Raw genomic sequence first — 16377 nt, 5'->3', positions numbered from 1 at the left:
CCACCAGCGGGACACCGCATTCGACAAGTTCTCCCGCCGGCAGCCTTCAGCTTCTACCTCTACAGGTAGACGATTTTTCGGGGGAAGGAAGACTGTTCCCTATACTTCTGGTAAGCGTAGGTACAATCCTCCTTCCCGACAGCCTGCGGCCCAGGCTAAGCCCCAGCGCGCTCGCTCTCGTCAGCAGCGTGCGCCTCAGCAAGGCCCCGCAGCTCCCCAGCAAAAGCAAGGGGCGAGCTTTTGACTGGCTCCAGCAGAGCATAGCCGACATCCAAGTGTCAGTGTCGGGCGACCTGCCAGTCGGAGGGAGGTTGAAAGCTTTTCACCAAAGGTGGCCTCTCATAACCTCCGATCAGTGGGTTCTGCAAATAGTCCGGCAAGGATACACCCTCAATTTGGCCTCCAAACCTCCAAATTGTCCACCGGGAGCTCAGTCTTACAGCTTCCAGCACAAGCAGGTACTTGCAGAGGAACTCTCCGCCCTTCTCAGCGCCAATGCGGTCGAGCCCGTGCCATCCGGGCAAGAAGGGCTGGGATTCTATTCCAGGTACTTCCTTGTGGAAAAGAAAACAGGGGGGATGCGTCCCATCCTAGACCTAAGGGCCCTGAACAAATATCTCGTAAAAGAAAAGTTCAGGATGCTTTCCCTGGGCACCCTTCTCCCCATGATTCACAGAGACAAGGGCCAGCAACTTGTTGTCCCTCGTCTCGCGGGTGCGAGTGTCCCAGCAGATCACAGCTCGGCAGATGTTGAGATTGCTGGGCCACATGGCCTCCACAGTTCATGTGACTCCCATGGCCCGTCTTCACATGAGATCTGCTCAATGGACCCTAGCCTCCCAGTGGTTTCAGGCTGCTGGGGGTCTAGAAGACGTGATCCACCTGTCCACGAGTTTTCTCGAATCCCTGTATTGGTGGACAATCCGGTCCAATTTGACTCTGGGACGTCCTTTCCAAATTCCTCAGCCACAAAAAGTGCTGACAACGGATGCGTCTCTCCTGGGATGGGGAGCTCATGTCGATGGGCTTCACACCCAAGGAAGCTGGTCCCTCCAGGAACGCGGTCTACAGATCAATCTCCTGGAGTTGCGAGCGATCTGGAACGCTCTGAAGGCTTTCAGAGATCGGCTGTCCCATCAAATTATCCAAATTCAGACAGACAACCAGGTTGCCATGTACTATGTCAACAAGCAGGGGGGCACCGGATCTCGCCCCCTGTGTCAGGAAGCCGTCAGCATGTGGCTCTGGGCTCGCCGTCTCGGCATGGTGCTCCAAGCCACATATCTGGCAGGCGTAAACAACAGTCTGGCCGACAGATTGAGCAGGATTATGCAACCTCACGAGTGGTCGCTCAACTCCAGAGTGGTGCGCCAGATCTTCCAAGCGTGGGGCACCCCCTTGGTGGATCTCTTCGCATCTCGAGTGAACCACAAAGTCCCTCGGTTCTGTTCCAGGCTTCAGGCCCCCGGCAGACTGGCATCGGATGCCTTCCTCCTGGATTGGGGGGAAGGCCTGCTGTATGCTTATCCTCCCATTCCTCTGGTGGGGAAGACTTTGTTGAAACTCAAGCAAGACCGAGGCACCATGATTCTGATTGCTCCTTTTTGGCCACGTCAGATCTGGTTCCCTCTTCTTCTGGAATTATCCTCCAAAGAACCGTGGAGATTGGTGTGTTTTCCGACCCTCATCACGCAGAACGAAGGGGCTCTTCTGCATCCCAGCCTCCGGTCCCTGGCTCTCACGGCCTGGATGTTGAGAGCGTAGACTTTGCCTCTTTGGGTCTGTCAGAGGGTGTCTCCCGCGTCTTGCTTGCTTCCAGGAAAGATTCCACCAAGAGGAGTTACTTCTTTCTGTGGAGGAGGTTTGCCGTCTGGTGTGACAGCAAGGCCCTAGCTCCTCGCTCTTGTCCTACACAGACCCTGCTTGAATACCTTCTGCACTTGTCTGAGTCTGGTCTCAAGACCAACTCTGTAAGAGTTCACCTTAGCGCAATCAGTGCATACCATTACCATGTGGAAGGTAAGCCGATCTCGGGACAGCCTTTAGTTGTTCGCTTCATGAGAGGTTTGCTTTTGTCAAAGCCCCCTGTCAAGCCTCCTACAGTGTCATGGGATCTCAATGTCGTTCTCACCCAGCTGATGAAACCTCCTTTTGAGCCACTGAATTCCTGCCATCTGAGGTACTTGACCTGGAAGGTCATTTTCTTGGTGGCAGTTACTTCAGCTCGTAGAGTCAGTGAGCTTCAGGCCCTGGTAGCCCAGGCCCCTTACACCAAATTTCATCATAACAGAGTAGTCCTCCGCACTCACCCTAAGTTCTTGCCAAAGGTCGTGTCGGAGTTCCATCTGAACCAGTCAATTGTCTTGCCAACATTCTTTCCCCGTCCTCATTCCTGCCCTGCTGAACGTCAGCTGCACACATTGGACTGCAAGAGAGCATTGGCCTTCTATCTGGAGCGGACACAGCCCCACAGACAGTCCGCCCAATTGTTTGTTTCTTTTGATCCCAATAGGAGGGGAGTGGCTGTAGGGAAACGCACCATATCCAATTGGCTAGCAGATTGCATTTCCTTCACTTACGCCCAGGCGGGGCTGGCTCTTGAGGGTCATGTCACGGCTCATAATGTTAGAGCCATGGCTGCGTCGGTAGCCCACTTGAAGTCAGCCTCCATTGAAGAAATTTGCAAAGCTGCGACGTGGTCATCTGTCCACACATTCACATCTCATTACTGCCTGCAGCAGGATACCCGATGCGACAGTCGGTTCGGGCAGTCAGTTCTTCAGAACCTGTTTGGGCTTTAGGATCCAACTCCACCCCCCAAGGGCCCTGTTTGTTCTGTTCCAGGCTGCACTCTCAGTTAGTTGGTAAATTTTTTAGGTCAATCTCAGTTATGTCCTCGCCGTTGCGAGGTCCAATTGACCATGGTTGTTGTTTTGAGTGAGCCTGGGGGCTAGGGATACCCCATCAGTGAGAACAAGCAGCCTGCTTGTCCTCGGAGAAAGCGAATGCTATATACCTGTAGAAGGTATTCTCCGAGGACAGCAGGCTGATTGTTCTCACAAACCCGCCCGCCTCCCCTTTGGAGTTGTGTCTTCCCTTGAGCTGTATTGTCTTGCTACATACTGGACTGGCCGGCTCGAGCCGGTTTCGGGCGGGAAGACGGCTGCGCATGCGCGGTGCGCGCGGGCGCGCGAGAGCTAGCAAAGGACTTTGCTAGGAAGATTCCGATTGGAGGGGCTGCCGAGGACGTCACCCATCAGTGAGAACAATCAGCCTGCTGTCCTCGGAGAATACCTTCTACAGGTATGTAGCATTCGCTTTATATTCCCAAAAAGAGAGAAGGAGTGCAAGGCCCTGAAGAAGATAACCTAAACTTACAAAATATCTCTGATATATTGGAACAATCCTCAGATATTATAACTAACAGAGTCACAACGATTGTATCTTTGGTATTTGAGCAGGACTATAATGCTATTTTAAAGCTTTATTTCAGAAATATGAATGCTCAATTCTATGGTTCCAAAATATGGATTTATCCTGACATCACCAAGGCTACAAAACAAAAAAGGAAATTATTTCTGACATTAAAACAAAAGACTATAGATATAGGGGCTTCATTTTTTCTTGCCTACTCATGTAAGTGTGTGGTGAGGCTGGGACAAACTAAATACATCTTTTTTACACCGGAACAACTAAAATTGTTTGTAGAGATGAAACAAGTGGAGGAAAATGTAGCCAGAATTTCTATTTTGAAAATTGCTTGTATTTAATCTTCTCTAACTCTTTTCTCCCCCTCCGTTTATAATTGGGGTCTAAGAAAGGTTATAATTATCTCATGTGTATATTTTCTTTAATTGTTCCATTCTTCTTTAAATAATTTTCAGCGAAAGCTAGTTTATGTGAACTTTTTGGAATAACAAGTCTTTGATTTCTACCTGAATTTCTGTACAAGGTTTATCCTTTAATGTATATAATTTAAAATTATAAATAAAGAATTAAAACAAAAAAAAACTTAAGACTGACTTGGTGCTGCATGACGATGAGAGGTGAGAAGATGCATGCATGAGCGGCAGACTGCTTCCAAATATTTCTAGAAAATAGAATGCTCCTGCTTTTCCTCCGCGAATAACTAATGCGTCCAAAACCTAGTAAAGTGCTTTAAATTCAACACTGTTTAAGCGTTGAAAAATTAACTTCAAAAGTGAAGTTAAAGTTCAAACGCTAACAGGCATCTTCTATGTCCAAGGGTTCTGGATCAAAGGGTACCTGGTCTTGAATGAGGACCCTCAGAGAAACTATTGAACAAATACTAACAGAAAAGGAATTATTTCTATTTAAGTGCAATTTCCTTTTATTTTCATTTTTAGCACATTTTTCTTAGTATAGTATGACCTGCATATGATTAGCTTTACTACCTGGTGTAGTAAGTCAATTATAAGCACAAAAGTTTTTAAAAAATTGTATTAAATGCATTTTTATCCCCACTTTATTATATCATCCACATAGTATCTCCATCTGACTTTTGACAGAGTGATGATGCTTTTTTGACCCAGCAATACTTTCTTGCTCCTATTTCTTCCAGTTCATTCAAAACCAGGCTAGGACAGGACACAATGATCCTTAAATTCAAAGAACCCATGGGTTTTCCCCTCTATCTTATATACCCCCTCCCCCCACACACATACTTTCACTGTGTCATTGCAATGACCACTGTGGGCCAGAGGACAAGAAGCCTGGTTTCCTTCAGAACCTGACCACCATGAGACCCTAATTTGTCCATCTAAGCATCAAGCCAGTCAATATGCATAACTCCCTTTTCAGGGCTATGAATGCTGGCTTTATAGTTTCCCCAATTCAAGCTGACCCAGGAACTGGAACCCTACCTTTCACACGGAAGTGCACAGCACTTACTATCTGAGCTACTGGGTCAGCTGAAGTGATACATCTTGATTTCAGCAATTTACCAACTCACCTTACTAGCCATCTTTAAGGTATCAATTTCTTCCCTTTGTTTAGATAGCGTTTCATTCATACTGCAAAGGTGGTCACTCATCATACTTAACTGATCTTCATAACTCCTCTTTGTAGTGGTTAATTCATCCTGAACATTGAAATACAGGAAAAGTTAACTTAACACCATATAAATGGCCAAATATCTCCTGTTTATGCAAAAGAATTAACTCTGATAAATTCTAAGACCACATTGCAACAAAACATGAGTCAAAACATGTGAAAAATGTGCATGCTTTTTACTTTACTCATGTTTTTAAAAAATACAGTGCTAATGGTATACTTATGTATAAAAGGTGATCTAAACCAGAGTTTAGCTCACATTTTAAACCATCCAGATGTGTAAAAAAAAATAGTAAAGTTAAAAACTGAATTAACTTTAATTTTTTTTAAAAATTGGAGGCTCTCTGGTCCAGTACATGACTCCGAGCCAGAAAGACTCTGTCCTGGAATCTCCGAGCCAGAGACGAGTGTCACAAACCACTCCTCCCAACTCTAGCTTCCCCTCCAAGCCCCCCTTCTTAATGCACCCCACTCAGCCCAGCCACATATTTAACTCGACCCCTAATGCACCTCTTCTATGTACACCCAATCTCCCCACCCCCTAATACACCCTCCATATTCAAGTCACCTACCCTCAGCACCTAAACATATTACCACACCAACTGACCCCTTAACCAATTTGGGGACATTAATAGGTTAGTGGAATCAAAAAGGCACAATAATGCATAAACCTAATGATGTACTGGGCAATACTGAGCTCGAGGTAGTCAGCATTTTTTGACAGGCTGACCGCTGCTAGCATTTTTGGACTCAAGATATACAGTGGTAGTCCCTATCTGGGTACAGACACTAATATTTGGGTCTTTGGCGGAGCCCAGAAGTTATCCAGGTATGGCTGATATTCAGTGTTACCTGGATAACTAACTGGGCGCAGTTAGGACTGCTGATTAGATGGTTATGGTTGTTGCTGTGGGGGGGAGGGGGGAGACATTGGGGTTGAAGGCTTAGAGTATCTGCTCTCTTCTCTTCACTATTAACTGGCCTGAGGTATCAGAAGCAGAGGGGTGTTTAAATCTGGGTCTCTCAAGGCCTGTGGTCCCTAACTGAGAAGCCCAAGTTAATGGATGGTTAGTTTTTGTTTTGTTTTTTTTAATTTGTAAATTAACATGTACTTCCAATGAAGTAAGAGGAAGTTAAAAATGTTACTTCACCTCTAGGGCTGTAGTTAAAAATCAGTTCTAAGGGTGAAGTAAAAAAAAAAAAAAAGTGCTTCAGTTTTAGCGCAGTTTCCAATACTAAAAGTAATTCCATATGCAGTTTTCTTTTCCATGTAAACCAGCCAGCAAACAGTATCAAGAACACCCTGTCAGCTGCTACTTCCTTGCACACCTCTATCCACCAGTTCCCCATGGGCACACAACTGGACTATCTTTGTTGACAGAGGCCCAGTCATAGCAATAAGTAGCAGAGGTTAGCACCAATCCGCTGTAACTGAGACCCATAAACAAATTTCTGTGCAACGTACTTTGCTGAGCCCACTAAGACCACAGACTCATCGACATACTGAGCACACAAGTCCTGAGTCTGTTTAGACCTGGCCAAAGTCACCCAGCATTTCCTATCCTGCCCATCAACCAGCGTGCCCTGTGAATAGATATTATCAATGGCAGGGGATATTGCGAGTCCACATAATTCAAGGCTAACAGATATTTTGGTGGAAAATCTGGTGTTTCTAAAGACTTGCTTTCTTCGATTTCCTTGTCATTGGGATAACCCCCGAGCCCTAAAGAACTTTCAGTACCAAAGCTAAAGAAACAATCCAAAAATGCATAAATAGCCGACCATAGATGTAAAACGAAGGCAAACCTGAAAAAGAAATAAATATAATTAAAAAAAAAAAAAGGAGGTACCCATGCTGTTTCACCAATTGATGGTTATTCCAAAAGGCTCTACCCTCGACAGCGTGAAAATCCACAAGCATTTGTGTTGTAACAAACTGGCATTGATATCACCACTCTATAAAGTGGTGGGAAACACTTCAAGGGCTGCAAACCTGAACTCACTAAATGAATGCGATTGTCATACAGTGTTGAACCAATGGAGCATTTACACCCTGACATTGCAGTCGGCCCATCTTCAGTCATTCTAGTTTTGATAGAGCGCATGGTTTTCCTTACATAAATAAGGCTACAAGGACACCAAATAACAGACTGCCTGTGACGGTGGGCAAGATGATAAAAAAACACCGTGCATGGGAGAAACCATTTAAAACTAAAGCCAAACCTGAAAAACAGGAGCTACATACACAGCAGTAGTTGCATGGATAGTGGCCCAAATGTGTGTCTATCTGATTACAAGACTCCAAAGGTGGTAAAAAAACATGAAGGGAATAACCATGCAACTGTAATAGATGCCAAATATTGGAAAAAAAAAACACAGAATGTACCTTGTGTGCCATGGGTGAATAAGGCAGAATACAAGTAATTCTATCAGAAGGTTCACAAACAGATGGTAATAATAAGTAAGTCCTCTCAGCCCAATGTGCTCTTTTATAGGCTTTTCTCAGGCTAGAATAGGGATTAACCAAGGTCCAGAAATCTTTGAATTAAATCCGTAGCTTGACTCAAATTCTTGCACCGTAGAGCAAATATGTCTCAAGTGCAAAAACTGTCAAGAAGGAATGCCCGTTCGTAGCTTATGAGGATGGCAGCTAGAGAAATGCAACAAGGTATTCCTGTTGGTAGGTTTACGGAAGATGCTATATGAAAATCCATCGTCCGTATGACATAGTCAAATCCAAAAAAATGGATGAGATGCATAAAAAGGAAAGTAAACTTAAGATTAGTATCACAGGAATTCAACCATTCAAAAATAAAATCATTAAGTTATGTAACAGACCCTGATCATAGTTTAAAAAAACATCAATAAAGTGACTCCAAAACTGAATATATTCATGAAAGGGTAAATCAGACAAAAACCGTTCTTCAAAGAAACCTACACAAAGGTTCATCATGTCTGGGGCAACTGTGACACCCGTGGCTGTGCCTTTAACCTGAAAAAAGTATTTGTTCTGAAACAAACATTTCTTTTAGGCAAAACTAAGCATTTCTATTTTTTATTTTTTTTTTAAACTAGGGTCAGGCCAATTTTAAAACTGCCTCCTCCCCAAACTGACACAATTGAGATAAACCACCAGATAAAGTTGAGTCCATTTCAGCTATCATTTTGCCAAGTTCCATGTTTGTAACTTCCTACTTCCTTCGGGGGGAGTGCAGCAACAGATAAAAAAAACATCACCCAAATAAGTTGAACTTATTTGGTCCTGAATATTTGGAGCACAATCACTGCTATTCACTATAGACTCCTCAGGAGCCTCAACTGACAAAGCACCCTCCATCTGACACAAAGCCTGCCAAATCCTGCTGTACCCCTCCCTTGTGTCTCCAGCTCACAACCTGGACTAGACATTGGAGAGGTAGAATCTAGGGTAGCAGCCGGAGCAGTGAGTGGAAATCAGAACTTTAGGAGGGAGCTTTCCTCTAAGATCATCCTGCCTAAGCACAATTTCTTCCAAAGTAATTAGAACTGGAGTTGAACTGTGTATGCAATTTTTAGATGTTCATAATTGTTTTTAACTTTGCTCTCTTTATTGTGACTTCATATATTCTGTGTAAATCAGTCCCTGATACAGGCTTATGTATTGAAATTTAATTTAGATTTCTCTTGGACTACAGAATAAAGTTTGTGGGTTTTTTTCCAATACTTGAAGCCTGTTACTTTGTTCGCTGTATAGCTGTTTGTGGTATAGTGTAATATGGTGATTGACTTCTTTTTGTGCACTTTGATACTATGACATTTGATGGTCTGTCTATGCTAATCTAAAGCACTATGAGAAGGATGATAAAGCAGGTGTGACAGAACCACTCACATCTGTTAATACTAGACTATAGTGATACATAACTTTGACCTAGGATCTTTCATATAATGTGTGTCCAGTAATCACGTCTTCCACGCTTGAGAGCTGCATGCACAATCAGCTTCTTCTGTTGCATCTGTGACACCAGCATCCAACCTCTACAGGCACTGGGTTGGTATTTCCATTCCTTCCTGAGGCACGAGGCTTTAGTGGCAGCACTCAAAAGGACTGTGTTCGTGAGGAGCTAGCTAAACTAAAAATAGACAAAGCGATGGGGCCTGATGGGATACGTTAGACGGTGCTCAAAGAACTCGGGGGAGGTTTTGGCGGCTCCATTGCCAGACCTCTTCAATGCTTCCTTAGAGTCTAGAGTGGTCCCAGAGGACTGGAGAAGGGTGGATGTGGACCCTCTGCATAAAAGAGGAAGTAAGGAGAAGGTTGGGAATTACAGATCTGTTAATCTGACATCAGTGGTCTGAGTAAACTAATGAAAAAGCTTTTAAAGTGGAAGACTGTGAAGTTTCTAGAATCAAATGGACTGCAGGACCCAAGACAGCATGGTTTCACTAGAAGCAGGACTTGCCAGACAAATCTGATTAATTTCTTTGACTGGGTGACCAAAGAATTGGATATGGGAGGGGCGCTAGATTTGGTGTTCTTGGATTTTAGCAAAGCCTTTGACACGGTTCCTCACAGGTATCTGATAAGTAATCCGAGTGCTCTCGGTATGGGTCCTAAAGTGACTAACTGGGTTAAAAACTGGTTAAGTGGAAGGAGACAGAGGGTAGTGGTAAATGGAGCTTGCTCTGAGGAAAAGGATGTTATCAGTGGAGTACCACAGGGATCAGTCCTTGGGCCAGCTCTTTTCAAACATCTTTGTGAGTGATATTATAGATGGCCTGTCTGGTAAGGTTTGTCTCTTTGCAGATGATACCAAACTCTGTAATAGGGTGGACACCCCGGAAGGTGTGGATAGCATGCAGAGGGATGTGGTGAAGTTTGAAGAATGGCCCAACAATTGGCAACTTTAATGCTAAAACTTTAATGCTAAAAAATGAAGGGTCCTACAATTAGGTTGCAAAAATCCAAGGGAACAGTATAGTAGTATAGGGCATGGAGTACTTCTGTGTACGAAAGAAGAGCGTGAATTGGGGGGGGGGGGGGTGATTCTGTCGGAGGATCTCAAGGTGACCAAACAGATAGAAAAGGTGACGGTCAAAGCCACAAGAATGCTCGGGTGCATAGTGAGAGGGATGGCCAGCAGGAAAAAAGAGGCGACAGTGCCCTTATATAAGTCTCTGGTGAGGCCCCATTTAGAATACTGTGTGCAATTCTGGAGACTGCATCTACAAAAACCTATAAACAGGATGGAGTCGGTCTAGAGGGTGGCAACCAAAATGGTCAGTGGTCTCTGTCGTAAAACGTATGGAGACAGACTTAACCTCTCTCGATATGTATATTTTGGAAGAAAGGCGGGAGAGAAGAAATATGATAGAGACATTTAAATACCTCTGTAGCATTAATGTACAGGAGGTCAGCCTCTTTCAAATGAGGGAAAAGGAGCCCTTAATCACCTCACTCGTCATTCTCAACATCAGATCATTTATAAATATGTTAAACATAACCAGTCCCAGTACAGATCCCTGGAGCACTCCCACTATTCAACTTCCTTCATTGAGACAAACTACCATTTAACCCCATCCTCTGTTTTCTATTAACCAGTTCCCAATCATAGCTTTTTAATTTTCTCAAGTCTCTCATGAAGGACTTTGTCAAATGTTTGTCTGTGAGGATTTGATTAAAAATTCTGTCTTGTATATAAAATTTCATAACCTAGGCCTACCGCATTTTTTAGCCCAGTACCTAATCCTATATGCTTCCACTATGAATCTACAATTACTCAAACAGAATCTCCTGGTATAACTGTCATTTATGATTATTAGATGGAACAGTATTTGACACAGTCTTTAGGATGGTTGGCCCAGTATTCTGGAATGTTCTCCCTATGTACATTAAATAGGAATCTACATTTGATAATTTTTAAAATACTCTTAAAACATATTTAAAGAAATCCATGAAACAAATTGAGGGTCTCTGTTTCATTCATCTATGAGTGGTTCGGTGGGTGGGAGGGGGCTTAATTATGGGGAGTTCTGAATATGATTGACTATTTTAGTTTTTTCTCTTTCTTATCATTTTAATGTTTTGAGGATTCAACTCTGTTCTACTTCTTTCATACTATCTGTGAGCCATTGTAAACCACTGAGAAAGCACGCCATTCAGCAGTATATCAAAAATAAATGAACTTTAATAATGATAATTACATGTACCTGCAGTCTGCTGATATTCAGGCCAGCTGATTGCATCTCTTCTTTGAGGGTCTCCTTAGACTTGTCAGCCAAAGTTAACCTTTTGGCCAGTGCACGACACTATCAAATAAGAAAATTCAGTTAATCTTGTTTTTCCCCCCACCCCAAAAGGGTTATTACACATCAAACTTCAGCCTTCAGTGGTGTATAGCCCATTTTACATAGAATGCAGATATCAGAATTGAGATGTCCGGGTTAGGACATACTCTGCTCCAGTGGTATTTTAGAAAAAGCTTTGCTAACAGAGCTTTTTCTAAAGAATACTTTCAGGAGTTCATGTGTATTTGTTGGCAAGTGCAGCAAAACAGCTATTTTACATATACATATATACAAACACAAACATTATTATATATATATATATATATATATATAGTGCATTTTTACCCCACATTTTCCCACATAAGCAGGCACAATGTGGCTTACATTAAGTCAAGAGGATACAATTCAATACAGAGATGGCACAGAAACAGAATGTGACAGGAGGGGAAGGTACATGGGAGGACATGGGTTTATATATATATAAAAAATGAATGGCACAGACCCCACCCCGCAGCTTCCAAGAGGAGGTGGCTGTACCTACATACAGAAGTGGCAATTTCATAAAGTCTAAGTGTAGCTGCCCCATTTTACAAATTTACAGATGTAAGTGCCACCAATTGAGGTTGCAATTTTAACTATATGAGATTAATGAGAATGAGCCCCTTTAATCCCTCGTGTAAAGCCTTGGCCAAAATGAGCACTATTTTAAAACTTATGCATGCCTCATGTAGACATTTTTACCTTTACATGTATGTTCCCTTTGTAAAATGGGGCATATATATGTAGATTTTAGTCCCAAACCATGCACCACTTAAATCCCTGAATGGTGTGGATCTCCACATTTAAATAGCAGCTTTCTCAAATCTGTATTTACACATATATATGATCTACACATGTAAACATCATTATTTATAAACGGATAAGACATTTCTAAAATAAGGGCCTTAGTTATCCAAAATTGCTGCTTTATAGCAGACAAAACTTTCTTACAATATTATTTTGGCAGAGAAACTAACATTTGTGCAGAAATTTACATAACACATCTCTCTATATAAAACGCACCTCCAACATTCTAATGACGCCTCATTTCCCAACGTTCTAAAAAGGGTCATGGTGTAGATCCCTTTTTCCTCCATGAGCGTCTGCCCCGCCCTCGCATCACAACGTGATGACGTCAAGGGTGGAGCAATGATACTCATGAGAGTTGAAGGATAGCGTGGCAAGCGAGGGCCCGGATTCAACGTACTCGCCTCCAATGGCGGAAACGTGAGCGTGCTCGAGGCCAGGCTGAACGGAGTTGCAGAAGGCTGGCCCAGCGCAACATCCTGGCTGGACAACCGCAGCAGCGACAGTGGCGTGGACAAAAAAGCCAACGCAGCGGTGAGTTTAGGGTGCCATCTGTCCGAGATCCGGACCACGGAGGCGCAGATCCAGATTGCTACCCCTTCCCAAGCTCCTGCCTCCAAACACTGAAACAATACCGGAGCTTAGTGTGCTAACAGACATGCCGGAGCCTTCTGACCCAGCGCGCAAACAAACCCAAATACTCCTATTGAGCTCTGTGCCCACGACATCACACCCAAATATCTGACTGCACTTGGAAGATTTGTCTGGTGCCTGCTCCCTGCTTGGATAAAAAGAAGCAAATGCTAAGGTCCTTGAGTTCAGAGGAAGAGCTCCACTCGGCAACATGACTTCATACTACAGAAACTTTCACTCACACACACACTCCATCTCACACACACACACACACACACACACTCTCTCTCTCTCTCAAACATACACACTCCAAGGGAAAACTTGCTACCGCCCGTTTCATTGGCGTCAGAAACATGCCTATTTTACACACTGTTGAATGGAGAAACAGCATCTCTCTCTCTCACTCACACCCACATACTCCCCTCCCACCCCCCTTAATACACAAACTCAAAAAAAACAACAAAATCTCACTCTCTCACTAACACACACACACACATTCCTACCAAACAACACCACATCACACACAAACTCTGCCATGGTGAATCAATATCTCAATCTATTACTCACACCCACACACTACCCCACCCCCCACCATCAATACACAAGCTCCAACATGCAGAATCAGCATCTCTCAATCTCTCACACCCACACACAACACACAAAAAAAACAGGTTACACATAATACAACGTCAATTATTCATTACCATCACAACACATTTCTCCTAAAAATCCCTTTCAAAACAATAATTGCAGGAAGCCAATACCTTGCTAGCGCCCGTTTCATTGGTATCAGAAACGGGCCTTTTTTACTAGTTTTTACATAAAGAATATTCTGTAAAGGGCTGACTGTATTATAGAAGCCATAACCTTCAATTATGCACTCTACCCATCGTGCCATGGTTGTCCAAGAAGTGCTGTTCTTCAAAATCACTTAGGTCAATCTTTTTATGTCATTCCTTGCCTCAATACACCTGGTACTTAATGAACTACTATTATCCTATGCGGATGACGTCCTGCTTCTCGTACCAGTGACAGCATCAAACATAGATCCAACTCAGTCTGCAGCGAATGGTATGACTGCTGTCAGCACCTGGGCCCTGACCAATAAACTGAAATTGAAGGCACAAAAAAACAAGGTCCTGTGGTTCTGAAATCAGGGAGTTGAGGTCCCATCATTAATATTTTTGACCGACGGTCAAATCTTTACAGTTGAATCTGAAACTAGAGTACTAGGGGTCTTGCTCGACTCTTCACTCACTTTCACTTCCCATATTAAGCAGCTATGGAAAAAAACACTATTCAAAATGAGACAGCTATATCTAGTCAGATCATTCTTCGACCAAAAAGCCTTCGCACTAGTAGTCCAAATGTTAGTCCTACCTCACTTGGATTACTGTAAAGTTCTATTTCTTGGTATTAAGTGTCAATATCAGAAAAAACTGCAAATCATACCAAACACAGCTGCTAGACTAATACACAGATTGAATAGATATACTAGTGTTTCAACTCGTCTAAACAAAATGCACTGGCTTTCCATAGCAGAAAGACTCAGGTTCAAAGCTGCTTACTTAGTTTTTCAAATCCTACTGGGCTTCGCCTCTGAACTGCTGACTAAAACTGCTTCTCTATGTCTGGTCCAGTCATGTCTGAACTGAAACAGCAACTGATTTTAGCATCACTGTTCCAAAAGACAATTAAAAAAAAAATCTGAAGATTTTCAGCTCTCTATTCCCTGTTCTTGGAGTCAAAATATGGAACTCTCTACCTATTCCCATCAGTTACCTCAACTTCAGGAAGAGGCTAAAAACCTCTCTCTTCCCAAAGACTGCTTCATAACAATCCATCATGACTTCTACCTCCTATCATCCATTATCCTTTCCTTAATGTTTTTAGTCTCTAATGTTTCTCAAACCTCACACTATTTGCTTTTGTCTCACCTAGAATGTAAACCGCATTGAACCCTGGAAGGGGGATATTAGCGGTTATACAAGAATTGATTTGAAATGAATTGACTCAGTCCAGAACAGTTAACATCTCTGCCCTGGGCTCCTCCTCCATCTCCATGTTAAATAGGATGGCTGAAGCCATCTCCTTGATGAAACCAATGAAAGAGACCCTCAGGTAGAGATTTACACCTCTCTTGAGGTAGGGAGGGATCAGAAGGGACCTCATAAGACTCCTCCGAGAAGTAATGAGGGTCTTCTTCTGAGTCCCATGAGTGGTCCCAATCAGACTCCTTGTACTCAGAACAGACTGAGTGACTCTGCGCCTGCCCCGGCTCAGTGGAACCATGTCCACCTCTCTGAAGAGCGCCGAGGTGCAGTCCTACCATCAGACTCTGGGGAAGCTTCCTCTCCTGATGTTGAGAGCAGTGCTGCATGGGTCAATGTCAACATCGATGCCCTTCGATGTGCCAACATCATGGATCTCACCGCATGCACTGATGGAGCCTCAGGAAGAATGTGGGGCTGATCCGCAGTTGGCTCAAGTGACCTCAATGCCTGATCACATTGCATCTACAGTATCTGCGCCAGCTCCTCTCAGAGTATGGCTCAGTATTGCTCATTGACGGACGGCATCAGCAAAGGCAAGAAAACCAGGACAGAGGAAGTCTGAGATTTTGGTGCTTAACCACAAGCATAAACCTGGCTGTTCGGAGTCTTGTGCATCAGCACCTCTATCAAAGAGGGGAAGCGCTCCTCCTGGTGCCAGCGCTGCTCAGGTATCAGTGATGCTGATGCCCCAAAGCACCTGATACCATGTGTTGAAGAGGACAGATGGTTGTTTCTTGGGCTTCCCCCTGATGCTCAGCAACATGGTCCTTCGGTGCCGACAAGGACTATGTCGAATCTGTACGCTCCCTCGGTGTCGGGTCCGATGCTGACCGATCCCAGGGCTTACTTTCAGCTCCTGATGTCAAGAGAGGTGTTGACCTCCAAAGCCAGTGTACTCCCAGTGGTTGTTGAAGTCTTAAGGGCCATGAGGTCAATACTTCAGGTGCTGATGTCAATGGATCAGCCTTCAAGGTGCCAAAACGTCTCTCAAGTTGGACCTGACGAGCCCTCTATGTCCTCAGATGCATTTCTAAATAGAAAGAATAAGAGTAAGCGGTATGGTTAGGCCCAAGGCACTTGATGCACAAGAGTGCGGGTCCATTACCAAAATCACCCGATTACATTGGGTGCACCATTTTAAGCCACTAGGGGTCTTCTTGGACATCCAGAAAAGAATCACGGCCAAATTAAATTCCTCAATTTTGGACTATGAAAAGGGACAGAGCTAAAATAGATCTTGTTACTCAGGCCAAAGACTATTGAGCCATGAAAAAGAAAAAAAACCTGAAGGGCCAAAAACACTAAGAACTGAGGAAAAATAATAAAAAGAGAAATTAAAGACTAAAAAAAAAGGGGAAAATACCTGCATAAGAAGGCACGCAAAAGCAGAGAAAAAGAATAACGCTGATAGAAAATGTGTCCTCTCTGCTCTGCAGAAAAAAAAAAAGACTGAGGGACCTGCACTCACGCACTGGATGGGAAGGCATCAGCGCATGCGTGGTGGGCT

At 43.7% G+C, this 16377-nt stretch overlaps 1 protein-coding gene across 1 annotated transcript in view; it reads right to left on the bottom strand.

Moving 5' to 3' along the window:
• The window catches only part of PPP1R21 (protein phosphatase 1 regulatory subunit 21), a 200592-nt gene that overhangs the window by 11657 nt on the left and 172558 nt on the right, over positions 1–16377 (bottom strand). The window contains exons 20-21 of the mRNA XM_030195830.1: positions 11260–11358; positions 4973–5101 (exon numbers count right to left, since the gene is read on the bottom strand). Of these exons, the coding sequence (XP_030051690.1) occupies positions 4973–5101; positions 11260–11358 (228 nt within the window). The remainder of the gene's footprint in view (positions 1–4972; positions 5102–11259; positions 11359–16377) is intronic.

Source organism: Microcaecilia unicolor, chromosome 3 (genome assembly GCF_901765095.1).
Source record: "Microcaecilia unicolor chromosome 3, aMicUni1.1, whole genome shotgun sequence".
Classification (NCBI taxonomy): Eukaryota; Metazoa; Chordata; class Amphibia; order Gymnophiona; family Siphonopidae; genus Microcaecilia; species Microcaecilia unicolor.
This window is presented reverse-complemented; position numbering and strand designations above follow the sequence as displayed.